We start from the raw sequence: 13,325 nt of genomic DNA on the forward strand, positions 1-13,325 counted from the left end.
TCATTTGTGTTAAATAAAATAACCATAATTTTTTTTCAGATACTAGATCATTATTCAGAAGAAAGGAGTAACTTGCTTAGTGAATTGCCCCCAGAATTGGAAGCTTTGGAATGTCCATACCCTGATTTGAAATCTTCCATTTTTAAGGAGTTCTGTAACTTTACAGAGAAATATCAAAAGAAACTTCATGAATTTGATCTGCAGTTAGAAGATATATACAGGTAATAAGATAAAACTACTTGGATTATGTAGATTTTTGCCCCTACAATTTTATTTTTCTGGGAAGTTACTATACTTCTGATTTACCATTTTCAGAGTTACTGTGTGGTTGGAATATAGCCAATCAATAAATGTTTAGATCAATTATTTGTTGAGTGAAAAGGATTTTTCCCTGCAAAATAATTTCCCTGAAATAATGATTTTAAAGTTTTTATGATGTTGAAATATGTTGAAAATAGCCTTTTCATTGAACTCTTTACTACACAGGTAAAAAATCATTTTTTAAACATGAAATTTCAGTAACTATGAATTTTCATTTCAAGACATGACTCTCCTTTTCAGTAGATACTCCCAGATTAGTAGTAATCATTGGCCACAATGAAAAAATGTAGCCATGGAATTAGGTTATTTGTAGTCCACCGTGATTTTGTCTTATGGTGAACATAAAGTATACTTTGTAAATTTTTAAAAACATGCTGCATTTTTTTAAAAAAGTGTACTTTTGGTTGTATCCTGGGAATGATAATCCTCTTTTGAGTGACAAATGTTCTGTTAAATGATTTAAAATTCAGGAGAATGATCTTTCCTTCCAGATGACATTTTGTTCCCTTAGCAGAGGTGGCTAAGATTGTGGACTTTCTAGGTTAGCAGCTCCTAAACCCGTAGTAGTTTGCCTTATCAGCCTGTAATGCCTCCCTCCAACAAGATCTATCCTTCACAATCCATTTTCCTACCTCCCTTTTAATCTGAACTCAATTTCTGCTCCTCCTTTGAACAACCCAGTAGCACTTAGAAGAAGTTAAGATTTCATAGCTCCATTGATATGACTGAAGATTAATTGAAACTAAGATGAATATGCATCACATGCTAAGGGAAGAAACAAGGATTAGAATAAGAGAGAGAGGGAATAGGGAGGACGTTCCAAGAACAGATATTAAATGATGGCTGTAGATTCCTTGAAGACAAAGTAATTTATTAATATTTGTATCCTCAGCACCTAGCATATCTGGGCACATAGCAGCTTTTAAATAAAGGATTGTTCAACTGAGTTAAAGATGAAAACAATGAAAGTGAGAGTGACAAGGCATGTTATGGGGTCAGCAGGAATCTACTTTGGTGGATTATATGTTCACAAATCCTTGTTTAATAGTGTGCTTGCCATATATAATTATAAGAATAAATTTTATAAAACTAATGATATGGTTTACTTGGTGAATATTTATTGGGTAATCCTTAATACACAAGGATCTCTGCTAAGCTTCTTAATAGGGGGATCAACAGACTGACTAGATAGACTATGACTTTGCCTTTAAGAAGGCTTGGAATGTTTAGAAGATTAGGATTCACATGTATCCTAATCAAATACATATTACATGCACACATCAAGCAAGAGATTACTTTATAAATATGCTGGCAGTAAATGATAAAGCATCATGAAAAGTGAATGAGGTTTCAGGAGTAGCTTCATTATAGAGAAGAGAGGAAATGGGTTATTTTGAATTCATACAGAGGTGGTGGGCAATCTGGCTGATGGGCAGTAAGGCATGGACATACACTGTTCTAAACAGCAAATGAATATGTTCAACTATTGTATTAACTAGACTTCTAGTTTGCCCAGTATAATGCCGTTATTTTGATACATCCATTTCCTCTTTTGGTTGCAGTTATTAGCCTTTGGAAGAAAAAATACACACAGACTGTGCACATGTATGTGCACACCTGTATCAGTAAGTTTGTGCATATTTTAAACAAATGTGTACTACTATGACCTAAGAGTATTAAAATGTCTGGGAGATAGTTTTAAGTTATAAGTTTTGATTGGGCTAAAGGCAGTGGACACGATGGTTAATCCAAACATTTATTTTAAATGTTGCTGGTTTGGCTTGGAATGACTCCATCCCCAGATCCAAAGGTAGGTCCTGGTGGGATTGTGTACCAGTCAGTAGCCACATTTCCTCAGGCCACAGCTACTAGCTCATGGTGGCCCAAATCAGGACAAAGGTCAGAATTTGTTAGATACTTGTAAGGAATAGTGCCTTTTCTTCTTTGTGGGTGTATCAAGAAAGTACATAGTTGAGGTTGCTGCTGGCAGCCATCATGTAAATGAAGGAAAACAGTAGAGCAGGAGAGGACAGAGCCCAAATAATCATGGGGAACTGGAGCCTTCTTTGAACTGTGTGGAAAGCTGACAAATATTAAGTAATCTTGGAGCGGAAAGGCCTTTTAACATGTTAGCAGCAGTGAAATCATAAAGAAAAAGTTTGCCATGTATCCAGAGTAGTTGAAAACTTATGTCTACACAACAATCTGCACATAGATGTTCATAGCCACTTTATTAATTATTGCAAAACTTAGAAGCAACCAAGATGTTCTTCAGTACGTGAATGGGTGAATAAACTGTGTTGCATCCAAATAATAGAATATTACTATTCAACATTAAAAAAAATGATCTATCAAGTCATGAAAAGACATGGAAGAAACTTAAATGCATATTATTAAGTGAAAGAAACTAATCTGAAAAGGCTACATACTGTATTATTCCAGCTTTATTACATTCTGGAAAAGGCAAAACTATGAAACAGTAAAATGATCAGTGGTTGCCAGGGGTTGGGAGGAGAAAGGGGTGAATATGCAGAACACTGAAGATTTTTAGGAGAGTGAAACTATCTGTGTGTTACTACAGTGGAGGATCCATATCATTACACATTTATCAAACCCCCTAGAATGTACAACACCTAATGCAAACTGTGGACTTTGGATGATACTGTGTCAGTGTATGTTTACTGATTGTAATAAATACAGTCTGGTGCATGATGTTAATAGTGGGGAAGCTGTGTATGTGTGGGGACAGAAGGTATATGGTAATTTTTTTGTACTTTTGCTCATATTTACTGTATACCTAAAACTACTATAAACAATAAGTTTATCAATTTCAAATATAAATTAAAAATAGTAATTAATTGAATTGCTATTTAACTGTTCCAGAGCATAGAAGGAGGAAAACTTCTGAGTTATGAAGCAATTATTACATTGATAGAAAAGCTTGAAAAATATTGTAAAAAAGAAAGCAATAGCTCAGTCTCACTTGTTTCTATTAATAGAAATATCCTAAATAAAATATTTGCAAAGAAGATCCAGTAGCACATTAAAATAATGAATCTAGGAGACCCTCTGTGGCTTATCCTCATGAACACTACAGTGCCATTAGAAATTTTAGCATTTATTCTTTAAAAATGTAAAAAAATATTAGACAAATACTTACCATTACAAAAGATATAAACCCTTCAAAACTAAAAGGGAAAATACAGAAGTACTTTTATAAATGACTAGCATCTGCAGGTGCCACCAGATAAAAGATATGAGTGAAAAAAACATAGTGTGCAGCATGAACAGTAAATATAGATTGTCTAGAAACTCATTCAACAACTAATGTCAAAGATATATGCTATAGGAATGAAACTTTATGTTTTTTTATTCTTGTTTATTCTATTATAGTTGTCTCAATTTTTCCCCCTTAGACCTCCTCCATCCAGCCCACCCCTCACTCCCACAGTCTGTTCTCATACCAGTTTCCATGTTCATGGGTCATTCATACATGTTCTTTGAATAATCCCTTCCCCTCCCTTCCACCATTACCCCCACTCCCTCCTCTTCTTCTGCAGCTGTCAGTCTATTCCATGTTTCTATGTCTCTGTTTCTATTTTGCTTGTTAGTTTATTTTGTTCATTAGATTCTTCTTATAAGTGAGATCATATGGTATTTGTCTTTCACTGAATGGATTTTTTCACTTAGCATAATAGTATCCAATTCTATCCATGCTGTCGCAAATGGAAGAAATTCCTTCTTTCTTTGTGCTCTATAGTATTCCATCATGTAGATGTACCACAGTTTTTTAATCCACTCATCTACTGTTGGGCACCTAGGATGTTTCCAACACATGGCTATTTTAAATAGTGCTGCTATAACATCAGAGTGCATAAGTAGTTTTGAACTGGTGTTTTGGGATTCTTAAGGTCTATTCCCAGCAGTGGAATCACTTGGTCAAAAGGCAGTTCCATTTTTAATTTTTTGAGGAAATTCCACACTGTTTTCCACAGTGGCTGTTCCAGTCTGCATTCCCACCAATGGTATACTAGGGTTCCCTTTTCTCCACATACTCTCCAGTACTTGTTGTTTGTTGATTTATTAGTAACAGCCATTCTGACCTGTATAAGGTGACATCTCATTGTGGTTTTAATTTGTATCTCTCTGATGGCTAGTGATGTTGAGCATGTTTTCATATGTCTATGGGAAATCTATATGTCCTCGTTGGAGAGTGTCTGTTCAGGTCCTTTGCCCATTTTTAAATTGATTGTTTGTCTTCCTGGTATTCAGTTGTATGAGTTCTTTATATATTTTGGAGATCAAACCCTTGTCCAATGTATCATTAGCAAGTATGTTCTCCCAAACTGTCAGTTCCCTTTTCATTTTGATGATGATTTCTTTATCCATGCAGAAGCTTTTTCATTTGATGTAGTCTCATTTGTTATTTTTTCCTTTATTTCTCCTGCCCTAGGACATGTATTGGCAAAAATATTGCTATGTGAGATATCTGAAATTTTACTGCCTATTTCCCTCTAGGACTTTTATGGTGTCACAACTTATATTTAAGTCCTTTATCCATTTTGAGTTTATTCTGGTGTATTGTGTAAGTTGGTAGTCTAGTTTTGTTTTGGTTTCTTTTTGCATGTACCAGTCCAGATCTCTCAACACCATTTATTGAAAGGATGGTTTTTATTCCATTGTATTGCTCACACTGCCTTTGTCAAATATTAATTGACCATAGAGACATGGGTTTATTTCTGGGCTCTCTGTTCTGTTCCACTGAACTACGTGTGTCTGTTCTTATGCCAGGACCTGACTGTTTTGATTATAGTAGCCTTGTACTATAGTTTGATCTGGTATTGTGATCCCTCCAATTTTGTTCTTCTTTCTCAAGATTGCTGTGACTATTTGGGGTCTTTTTTGGTTCCATATAAATTTTTGTACTAGATCTGTGAAATATGCCATTGGTATTTTAATAGAGATTGTGGTTAATCTATAGATTATTTTGGGTAATGTGGGCATTTTAATGATGTTAATTCTTCTAATCCATGAACAGGGTAGATACTTCATTTATTTGTGTCTTCCTCAGTTTCTTTCCTTCACTGTTTTATAGTTTTCCAAGTACAGGTCTTTTACCTCCTTGGTTAAATTTATTCCTAGGTACTTTATTTTTCTTGCTACTATAGTAAGTGGATGTTTTTTCTTAGTTTCTGTTTCTGATAGTTCATTGTTGGTGTACAGAAATGCCATTGATTTCTGAATATTGACTTTGTATCCCCTACTTTGCCAAATTCACTTACTAGGTTGAGTAGTTTTTTGATAGAGCCTGTAGGGTTTTCTATTAATACTATCATGTCATTTGCAAATAATGACAGATTTACTTCCTCCTTTCCAACCTGGATGCCTTTTATTTCTTCTTCTTGTCTGATTGTTGTGGCCAGGATCTCCAGTGCTATGTTGAGTAAGAGTGGTGAAAGCAGACACCCTTGTCTTGTTCCTGTTCTTAAGAGAATCTCTTTTAGATTTTGCCCACTGAGTATGATGTTGGCAGTAGGTTTTTCATAAATGACCTTTGTTATGTTGAGGTATCCTCCCTCTATTCCCTCTTTGCTGAGTGTTTTTATCATAAATGGGTGCTGGATTTTATCAAATGTCTTTTCTGTATCTATTGATATGGCCATGTGAATTTTGTCTTTCATTTTGTCTATGTGATATATCACATTTATTGATTTGTATCATCCTTGCATCCTGGAATAAATCCCACTTGATCATGGTGTATGATTTTTTTTAATGTATTGTTGGATCCAGTTTGCTAGTATTTTGTTGAGGATTTTAGCATCTATGTTCATCGGAAATATTGGCCTGTTTTGTTTCTTTGTCGTGTCTTTAGCTGATTTTAGGATTAGGATAATACGGGCCTTGTAAAAAGAGTTTGGGAGTCTTGCCTTTTGTTGCATTTTTTGGAATAGTTTGAGAAGGATAGGTGTTAGCTCTTCTTGGAATGTTTGGTATTATTGGCCTGTGAAGCCCTCTGGTCCAGGGCTTTTATGTGTGGGTAGTTTTTTTGATTACTGCTTCATTTTCAGTAGTTATCAGTCTATTAAGAGTTTCTGCTCCTTCCTGATTCAGTTTTGGAAGATCATGTTTCTAGAAATTTATCTGTTTCACCCAGGTTGTCCAATTCCTTGGTATAGAGTTGTTTGTAGTAATTTCTTACAATCCTTTGTATTTCTGTGGTATCAGTTGTAATTTCTCCTCTTTCATTTCTGATTTTATTTATTTGGGTCCTCTCTCTTTTTTTATTGATGAATCTGGTTAATAGCTTGCCAATTTTGTTTATCTTTGCATAGAACCAGCTCCTGGATTTATTGATCCTTTGAATTTTTTTTTAAATCTCTGTCATTTAATTCTGCTCTGCCCTTGATTATTTCCTTCCTTCTCTTGTTTTGAGCTTTGTTTGTAGTTGTCCCTCTTGTTCCTTTCCATGTAGGGTTAGGTTGTTTATCTGAGATTTCTCTATCTTCTCTTGGTAGGCCCAGGAAGGAAACTTAAATGTTCCTTCAGGATATAAGACTTGAATAAGTAAGACTTGAATAAGTCTTACTTATTCATACCTTACTTTTAGAACAGAAGATTTAACAATTGCAGGTATTTTCCACCTCAGTCCATAAATTTAATGTAATTTTATTATTCAAAAAATAAAATTATTCACAAGATTTTAAAAATTAATCTGAATCTTGGTTTTATATAAAAAATAAGCATGAGTAGCTAGAATTTGGGGGTAGGAGAAGGCAATAATTAAGAGGGCTATTGCTGTAATATATTAATCATTTTGTAAATGATATCACATTGTCATTAATAGATAAGTCAATGGATGTGATCTGGGTTCCGACAGTCAGAAATACTTGCATAGGATTTGGATTCAGAATTAAGTTAAGGGGAAAAGAGGCAGGAAGTGAGACATTCATTTTGCTTCTGTTGATCATATTCTGCAGTTGTAGCTTCCTGAAGGGGTAGGGGAGGGCTTTCATAATCACAGCAGAGGCACTGTCACTTTCTGGGTTCTGGAAATTGCCCCTCTGGCCCTTGCAATCATACTGTAAGCCATATAATATATAGTAATGGATGTATTTATACTTAAAGACTTTGAATGATGAATGTCATCTGTCAAAAATTTAATTTTTTGAATAATTTTATTAAAATCACATTAAATTTATAGACTGAGGTGGAAAATACCTGCAATTGTTAAATCTTCTGTTCTAAAAGTAAAGTCTTACTTATTCAAGTCTTATATCCTGAAGGAACATTTAAGTTTCCTTCCTGGGCCTACCAAGAGAAGATAGAGAAATCTCAGATAAACAACCTAACCCTACATGGAAAGGAACAAGAGGAACAACAACAAACAAAGCCCAAAACAAGAGAAGGAAGGAAATAATCAAGGGCAGAGCAGAATTAAATGACAGAGATTTAAAAAAAAACAATTCAAAGGATCAGTAAATCCAGGAGCTGGTTCTATGCAAAGATAAACAAAATTGGCAAGCTATTAACCAGATTCATCAATAAAAAAAGAGAGAGGACCCAAATAAATAAAATCAGAAATGAAAGAGGAGAAATTACAACTGATACCACAGAAATACAAAGGATTGTAAGAAATTGCTATGAACAACTAAACCTAACAGATGTGTAAGGATGTGGGAAAATAGGTATTTCATATTCTGCTGAAGGGAATCTTAATTGGTATGACTTTGCTACAGAGAACATTTTGGTAGGACTTATCAAATCACAAAGCACATACCCTTTGTCTTAATAGTTTTCACATCTCAATAATATATCATACAAATATACTTGAATATGTATATAGTGATTTATTTTTAGTTATTTAAAACAGTAGCTAAAGACTGAGGAAAGAATCTTAATATCAATAGGGACTAGTTTTATAGATTATTATATAACCACAGAATGTATTACTCTCCAGATTAAAAAAAAGGAATGTAAATGCTTACATTTATTGACATGGAATAATTTCCAAGGGTTAGAGTTAAGGTGTAATATAGGGTTAAACAAACAAAACAATACACAGTTCAGATTGTATAAAATAGGGGAAATCAAATGTGTACTCACAGATAAACACATACACACATACATGTGTATGTGCTTTTATATGTCTGAAAAAATAGACAAAAAATGATAACATTCATTGCCTCTGAGGAAAGGCACTAGATGCCTGGGTCGGGTGGTGAGTGTGAAGGAGAATTTTTATTGTATACTCCCTTTTTATCATTCCTTTTGAATTTCATAGTGTGTGAACATATCTATTCTAAACACAAAGAATTTTTAAAGGCAAATAAGGGTAAAAATTAAACATCAACTGGGAAAACATTGGAAACATATCAGTCACAAAAGATTAAAATACCTAATACATAAACACAAATTAAATGGTTGATGAACCGTCAGAACAAAAAAAGAAACAAGGGAGACAAAGAAGCAATTTATCATTCATATTTTCAACAAACATTTATTGAGCAACTAATGGCATATTACTGACAAAAAGTCCTGTACTCAAAGCAAGATGAAGGTACACAACAACCTGTACACACAGTACTTAAGTAAATTATACACTAGTGTATTAGAAAGTGTATGTGTTATGAAAAAATAAAGATTCAAGTAAAAGAAATGTTGCTGAGGTTACGGGAGTGGGGGACAGAGTGCAATTTTGAATAGAAGTTTGGGGAGGGCCTGGCTGAGAAAGTGATACTAAAGTCAAATCATGGTGGGGTGAGAGAGCCAGCCATGGAAATGGGGTGTAAGTGTTCTAGCCAGTGTTTGATGAGGTGGTCAAATGCCTGGCAAGAGGCTCGAGTGGAAGGAACAGAGAGATACATGGGGAGAGTAGTAGATGTGGTCAAAGAAGTAAGAGTGGGGGATGGGACATTTACAAGCTTGCAGCCCATGCAAAAATTTTTAGATATAGGAAGCTATCGGAAGCAAAAGTGTGAGAGAAGTGTGCAGAATAACAAGACCTAATTTATATTTCAGGACCACTTTGGCAGTAGTGTTTAAGATGGAGGCAGGGAGGGGCAAAAGCGATTGAGTATTTAGGAAGTTATTAAAGTAACCCAGATGGGAGCTAATGGTGATCTGGATGAGGAAGTAGAGATGGTGTGAAATAGTTAGCTTTTGGACACATTTGAAAGGTAAAGCCAATGACATCTGCTGACAGATTTCATAAAGTATGTAAAAAAAAAAGAGAGAGCAAGAAGCTTTTGGATTAAGCAATTGGGATAGATTACCATCAAGTGAGATGGGGAAGACTAAGCAAAACAGGGTTTAGCTATGGGGAAGCTCTGGTGTTCAAGTTTGGACATACTGAGTTTGAGATGCTATCAGATAATCCAAGTACAGATATTTTAAAGACAATTATGTGAATTTGGAATTAAAGAGAGAGATCTAAACTGGTGATACATGTTTGTGAGTCATCAGCATAAAATTGGACATGATCACCAAAACAGTGAGTGAAGAGACAATGGAGAAGAGAAAAGACTAATATCTTATGTTCTCCAGTACTACAGATGTCAGCAAGAAGAGGGTTAACCAACAAAGGACACTGAGGAAGGCTGTGTGAGTTACGAAGAAAACCAAGAGAGTGTGCTGTCCTGGGAGGCAAGTGAAGAGAAAGTGGTCAGCAGTGTGAGCTGAGGAGGGGTCATTCACTGAACAAATGCAAGTCTAATAAAATAGGGCTGATAGTGCTGTGGCTCCAGGTGGAGGTCACTGGTAAACATTTGCTTTGAAGAAGTGGCAACAAATGCCTGACTGAGTTGGATTTGAGTGGATGGGAGTAAAACAATGAGAACAGACTACTCTTGAAATATTCTTCTGTGAAGGAGAGCAGGAAAGGAGGATGAGACATTGTTTGTTCTTTTGTTTTGCTTAAAATGGAAGGAATATCAGTATATTTGATGTTGATGAGCATAACCCAGTAGTGGGACTTTGTACACAAGCAGAGGAATAAGCAGAGATGGTTCATCTACAACTGTAACAGCTGGGGATGCAGATGCTGGGAGGTCAACAGGTGTCATGAGGTAGTCTGTGGAACTTGGGGCAGTAATTGTAAATACAAATGACAAATTTATGTAAGCCTCTCTACTCATCAAAATAATGAAAAATTTAAAAATACTCAGATTGTTACTTATAAAATGGTAAAACATAAAAGAAACGTATCCAAGGTTAAAAATATAGGAGAAACTGGCATTTTTTAAAATACACGATTGGTATATAAACTCTTTTGGAAGACAGTCTAGCAATATGACATCAAAAGTCTTTATAAATGTGAATAATCTTTGTCCTTTTAGAAATATAAGGAATAATTATAGAAGTGAAATAAATTCTTGGCTTGAAGGGTATTCAACAGATTAGCTTAATCAGTTACAATTATCATACAATGGAATATCATGCTGTTGTTAACAATTATTTAAAAGAATTTTTAAAAGATATTATTTATGTTTTAGAGAGAGGAGAAGGGAGGGAGAAAGAGAGGGAGAGAAACATCAATGTGTGGTTGCCTTTTGCACACCCCCTATGGGGACCTGGCTTGCAACCCAGGAATCTGCCTTGATTGGGAATTGAAACTCCGACTCTTTGGTTCACAGGCCAGCACTTAATCCACTGAGCCACACCAGCCAGGGCTAATTATATTAAATAATTTTTAATGACACAGATAGTTGCAACAGTTTGCCATGCAATTAAAAAATCAGGCCACAAAACAGTTTGTATAACGTGGATTCCCTTTTTTACCTTCCCCCTGAAAGTGTTGCATCTATGTCTATATAGCCACAGAAGAGAGACTAGAAGCTTATCCACCCAAATAAACAATAACAATAGTTATCTCCAGATGGTAAAGCTATAAATAATTTTGGCATACATGCTCTTTCTATTTTATAAGGCATAAATACATATTTTTAAATATCTAAGTTAAAGGGTGAAGAGCAAACCATTGATATTTAATGAGTACCTATTACATAACATGCCAAGCACATGTCACCTTAATCTTCAGTGTATCTATTTAATAAGCTCTATTTTACAGATGAAGGAACTGTGGAACCCAGAGGAAGGTGAGCAATTCCCCCAAAGTTTCTAAGTTAGTAGATGGCTGAGCAGGAATGAGTTTCTTCTGATCATCTGAATATAAAGCTTTTCCTCACATTAAACCACTTCAAACATTTACATGTACCAGGAGATGGACAACTACATCAGTGCTGTTTAATACAAGTATGATGTAAGCTGCAGATGTGAGCCACATATATCATTTAAATTTTAAGTAGCCATATTTTTAAAGATAAAATTTATTTTAATTTCTTTTATTTGATTCAGAAATTCCAAAATGTAATAATTCAACATTTAATCAATATTTTAAAGTTATTCATGAGCTATATTACTTTTTTCCATGCAAAGTCTTTGAAAGTTGGTTTACGTTTTATACTTACAGCACATTTCAAGTGCTAAATGTGTAGGTAGTGGTTGCTGTGTTGGACAGCAAAACTTTAAAGGATATTGTCTTTTACTAAAACACATTCTAAAATTTTTTTTGGCTACAGTTGAGCCTATTTTTTTATTCAGTATGTTTGTAAAACTTTAGATTCTCTTAGGGTATATTTTATTAGTTATATAATGGCAAGTTTAATTGCATATTTTATACTGAAATGAGATTGTGGCTTTAATTTTCTAACATTTGGGTAAATTAATCATGTAGCTGAGCAGATGACATGATGCTGTATGTATACAGAGGGCAATAAAGATTCCACTAAAACACTGCTAGAACTGATGAATTAATTCAGTAAAGTAGCAGGATGTAAAATGAATATCCAGAAATCTATGTACCGATAATGGACTATATTCTTTTACAACATACTTTTATTACGTGCATGATATTACAATATATGGTTGTGTCATAAAAATTCAACCCATCCATCTGCTGGTTTTACACAGTTATTTATTGCATATTTTGATATTTGTTTTAAAACCTTGGAACAAATAACTGTCACTATATTTTGAATAATCCCATGACTATTCTTTTAAGATAAATTCCTAGAAGTGGAATTGATAAGTGAAAGGGCATGAAAAATATTAAGACTTTTGAAAATGTTGAAAGTCCTAAAGTACAATAATTATTTTCAATGATGATATGTTGAAATATAATGTATTAAAAGTAGGTTAAACCTAGAAAAGTAGGTTTAACCATATTGCTTTCTAGGAAAGTAGAAACAATGTATACTCTCACCAACAGACTTTCTGTCATCTTGTTCATCTTTTAGGCATGTCAATGAGGGCATTGGATGTTACTGTCATGTGTGAATAGCACCAGTGTTGTGTTCATATTCTCTTCTTTTTTTCAAGATTTATCTTCACAGCATAGCTATGCAGCATTACTGTCCTTATGTGAAATTTTTGCCAACAAAATTGGCAAAAGGTGAAAAAGAAAAAATATGAAATAGATAAAACCATCACCAGAAGCCAGTACTCACGAAAACAGTGAGTGGCTTCTCATAATTTTATTTAAAAATATTTGATTGAACAAATACTTACATGTTTAACTGTTGCTTGATGAATATAAAATAAAGAGGGAAAGGAGCACAATAATTGCTGACTCCATGAACCCACAAGTTAAAACATTGGAGCTTTAATCACCAGGTGGCATTTTTCTCTGAGAATGTAGTTTCAGACTTTTGGAAAATATCAGTCCAGTCTCACATTCTCAATTTCTAGTCTGGACTGGTTGTATGTTAAGGATGGTTAGTAAGAGAATTTTCTTATTCTGTGCTGAGAAACAGGAGCACAATTATTTGAACACCAATGTGCTCAGTTAGTCACAATGGTTATATGACCCACTCATGCAATATTTGGGGTCACTCCTACTCCCATTTTCTCCTGGCATATTCCAGCAGAGGTTGTCCAATTTGACCTTGGAATTTATATATATAAATTCCACTATACACACACACACACACACACACACACACACACAC

The 13,325-nt window shown here is 34.5% G+C and overlaps 1 protein-coding gene across 1 annotated transcript in view; it reads left to right on the plus strand.

Moving 5' to 3' along the window:
- The window catches only part of CCDC148 (coiled-coil domain containing 148), a 232,500-nt gene that overhangs the window by 84,099 nt on the left and 135,076 nt on the right, over window positions 1-13,325 (plus strand). Inside the window, exon 8 of the mRNA XM_045819379.1 lies at window positions 40-221. Within this exon, the coding sequence (XP_045675335.1) occupies window positions 40-221 (182 nt within the window). The remainder of the gene's footprint in view (window positions 1-39; window positions 222-13,325) is intronic.

The sequence above is a fragment of the Phyllostomus hastatus genome, unplaced genomic scaffold (genome assembly GCF_019186645.2).
Source record: "Phyllostomus hastatus isolate PE091 unplaced genomic scaffold, TTU_PhHast_1.1 phas_contig_1, whole genome shotgun sequence".
Classification (NCBI taxonomy): domain Eukaryota; kingdom Metazoa; phylum Chordata; class Mammalia; order Chiroptera; family Phyllostomidae; genus Phyllostomus; species Phyllostomus hastatus.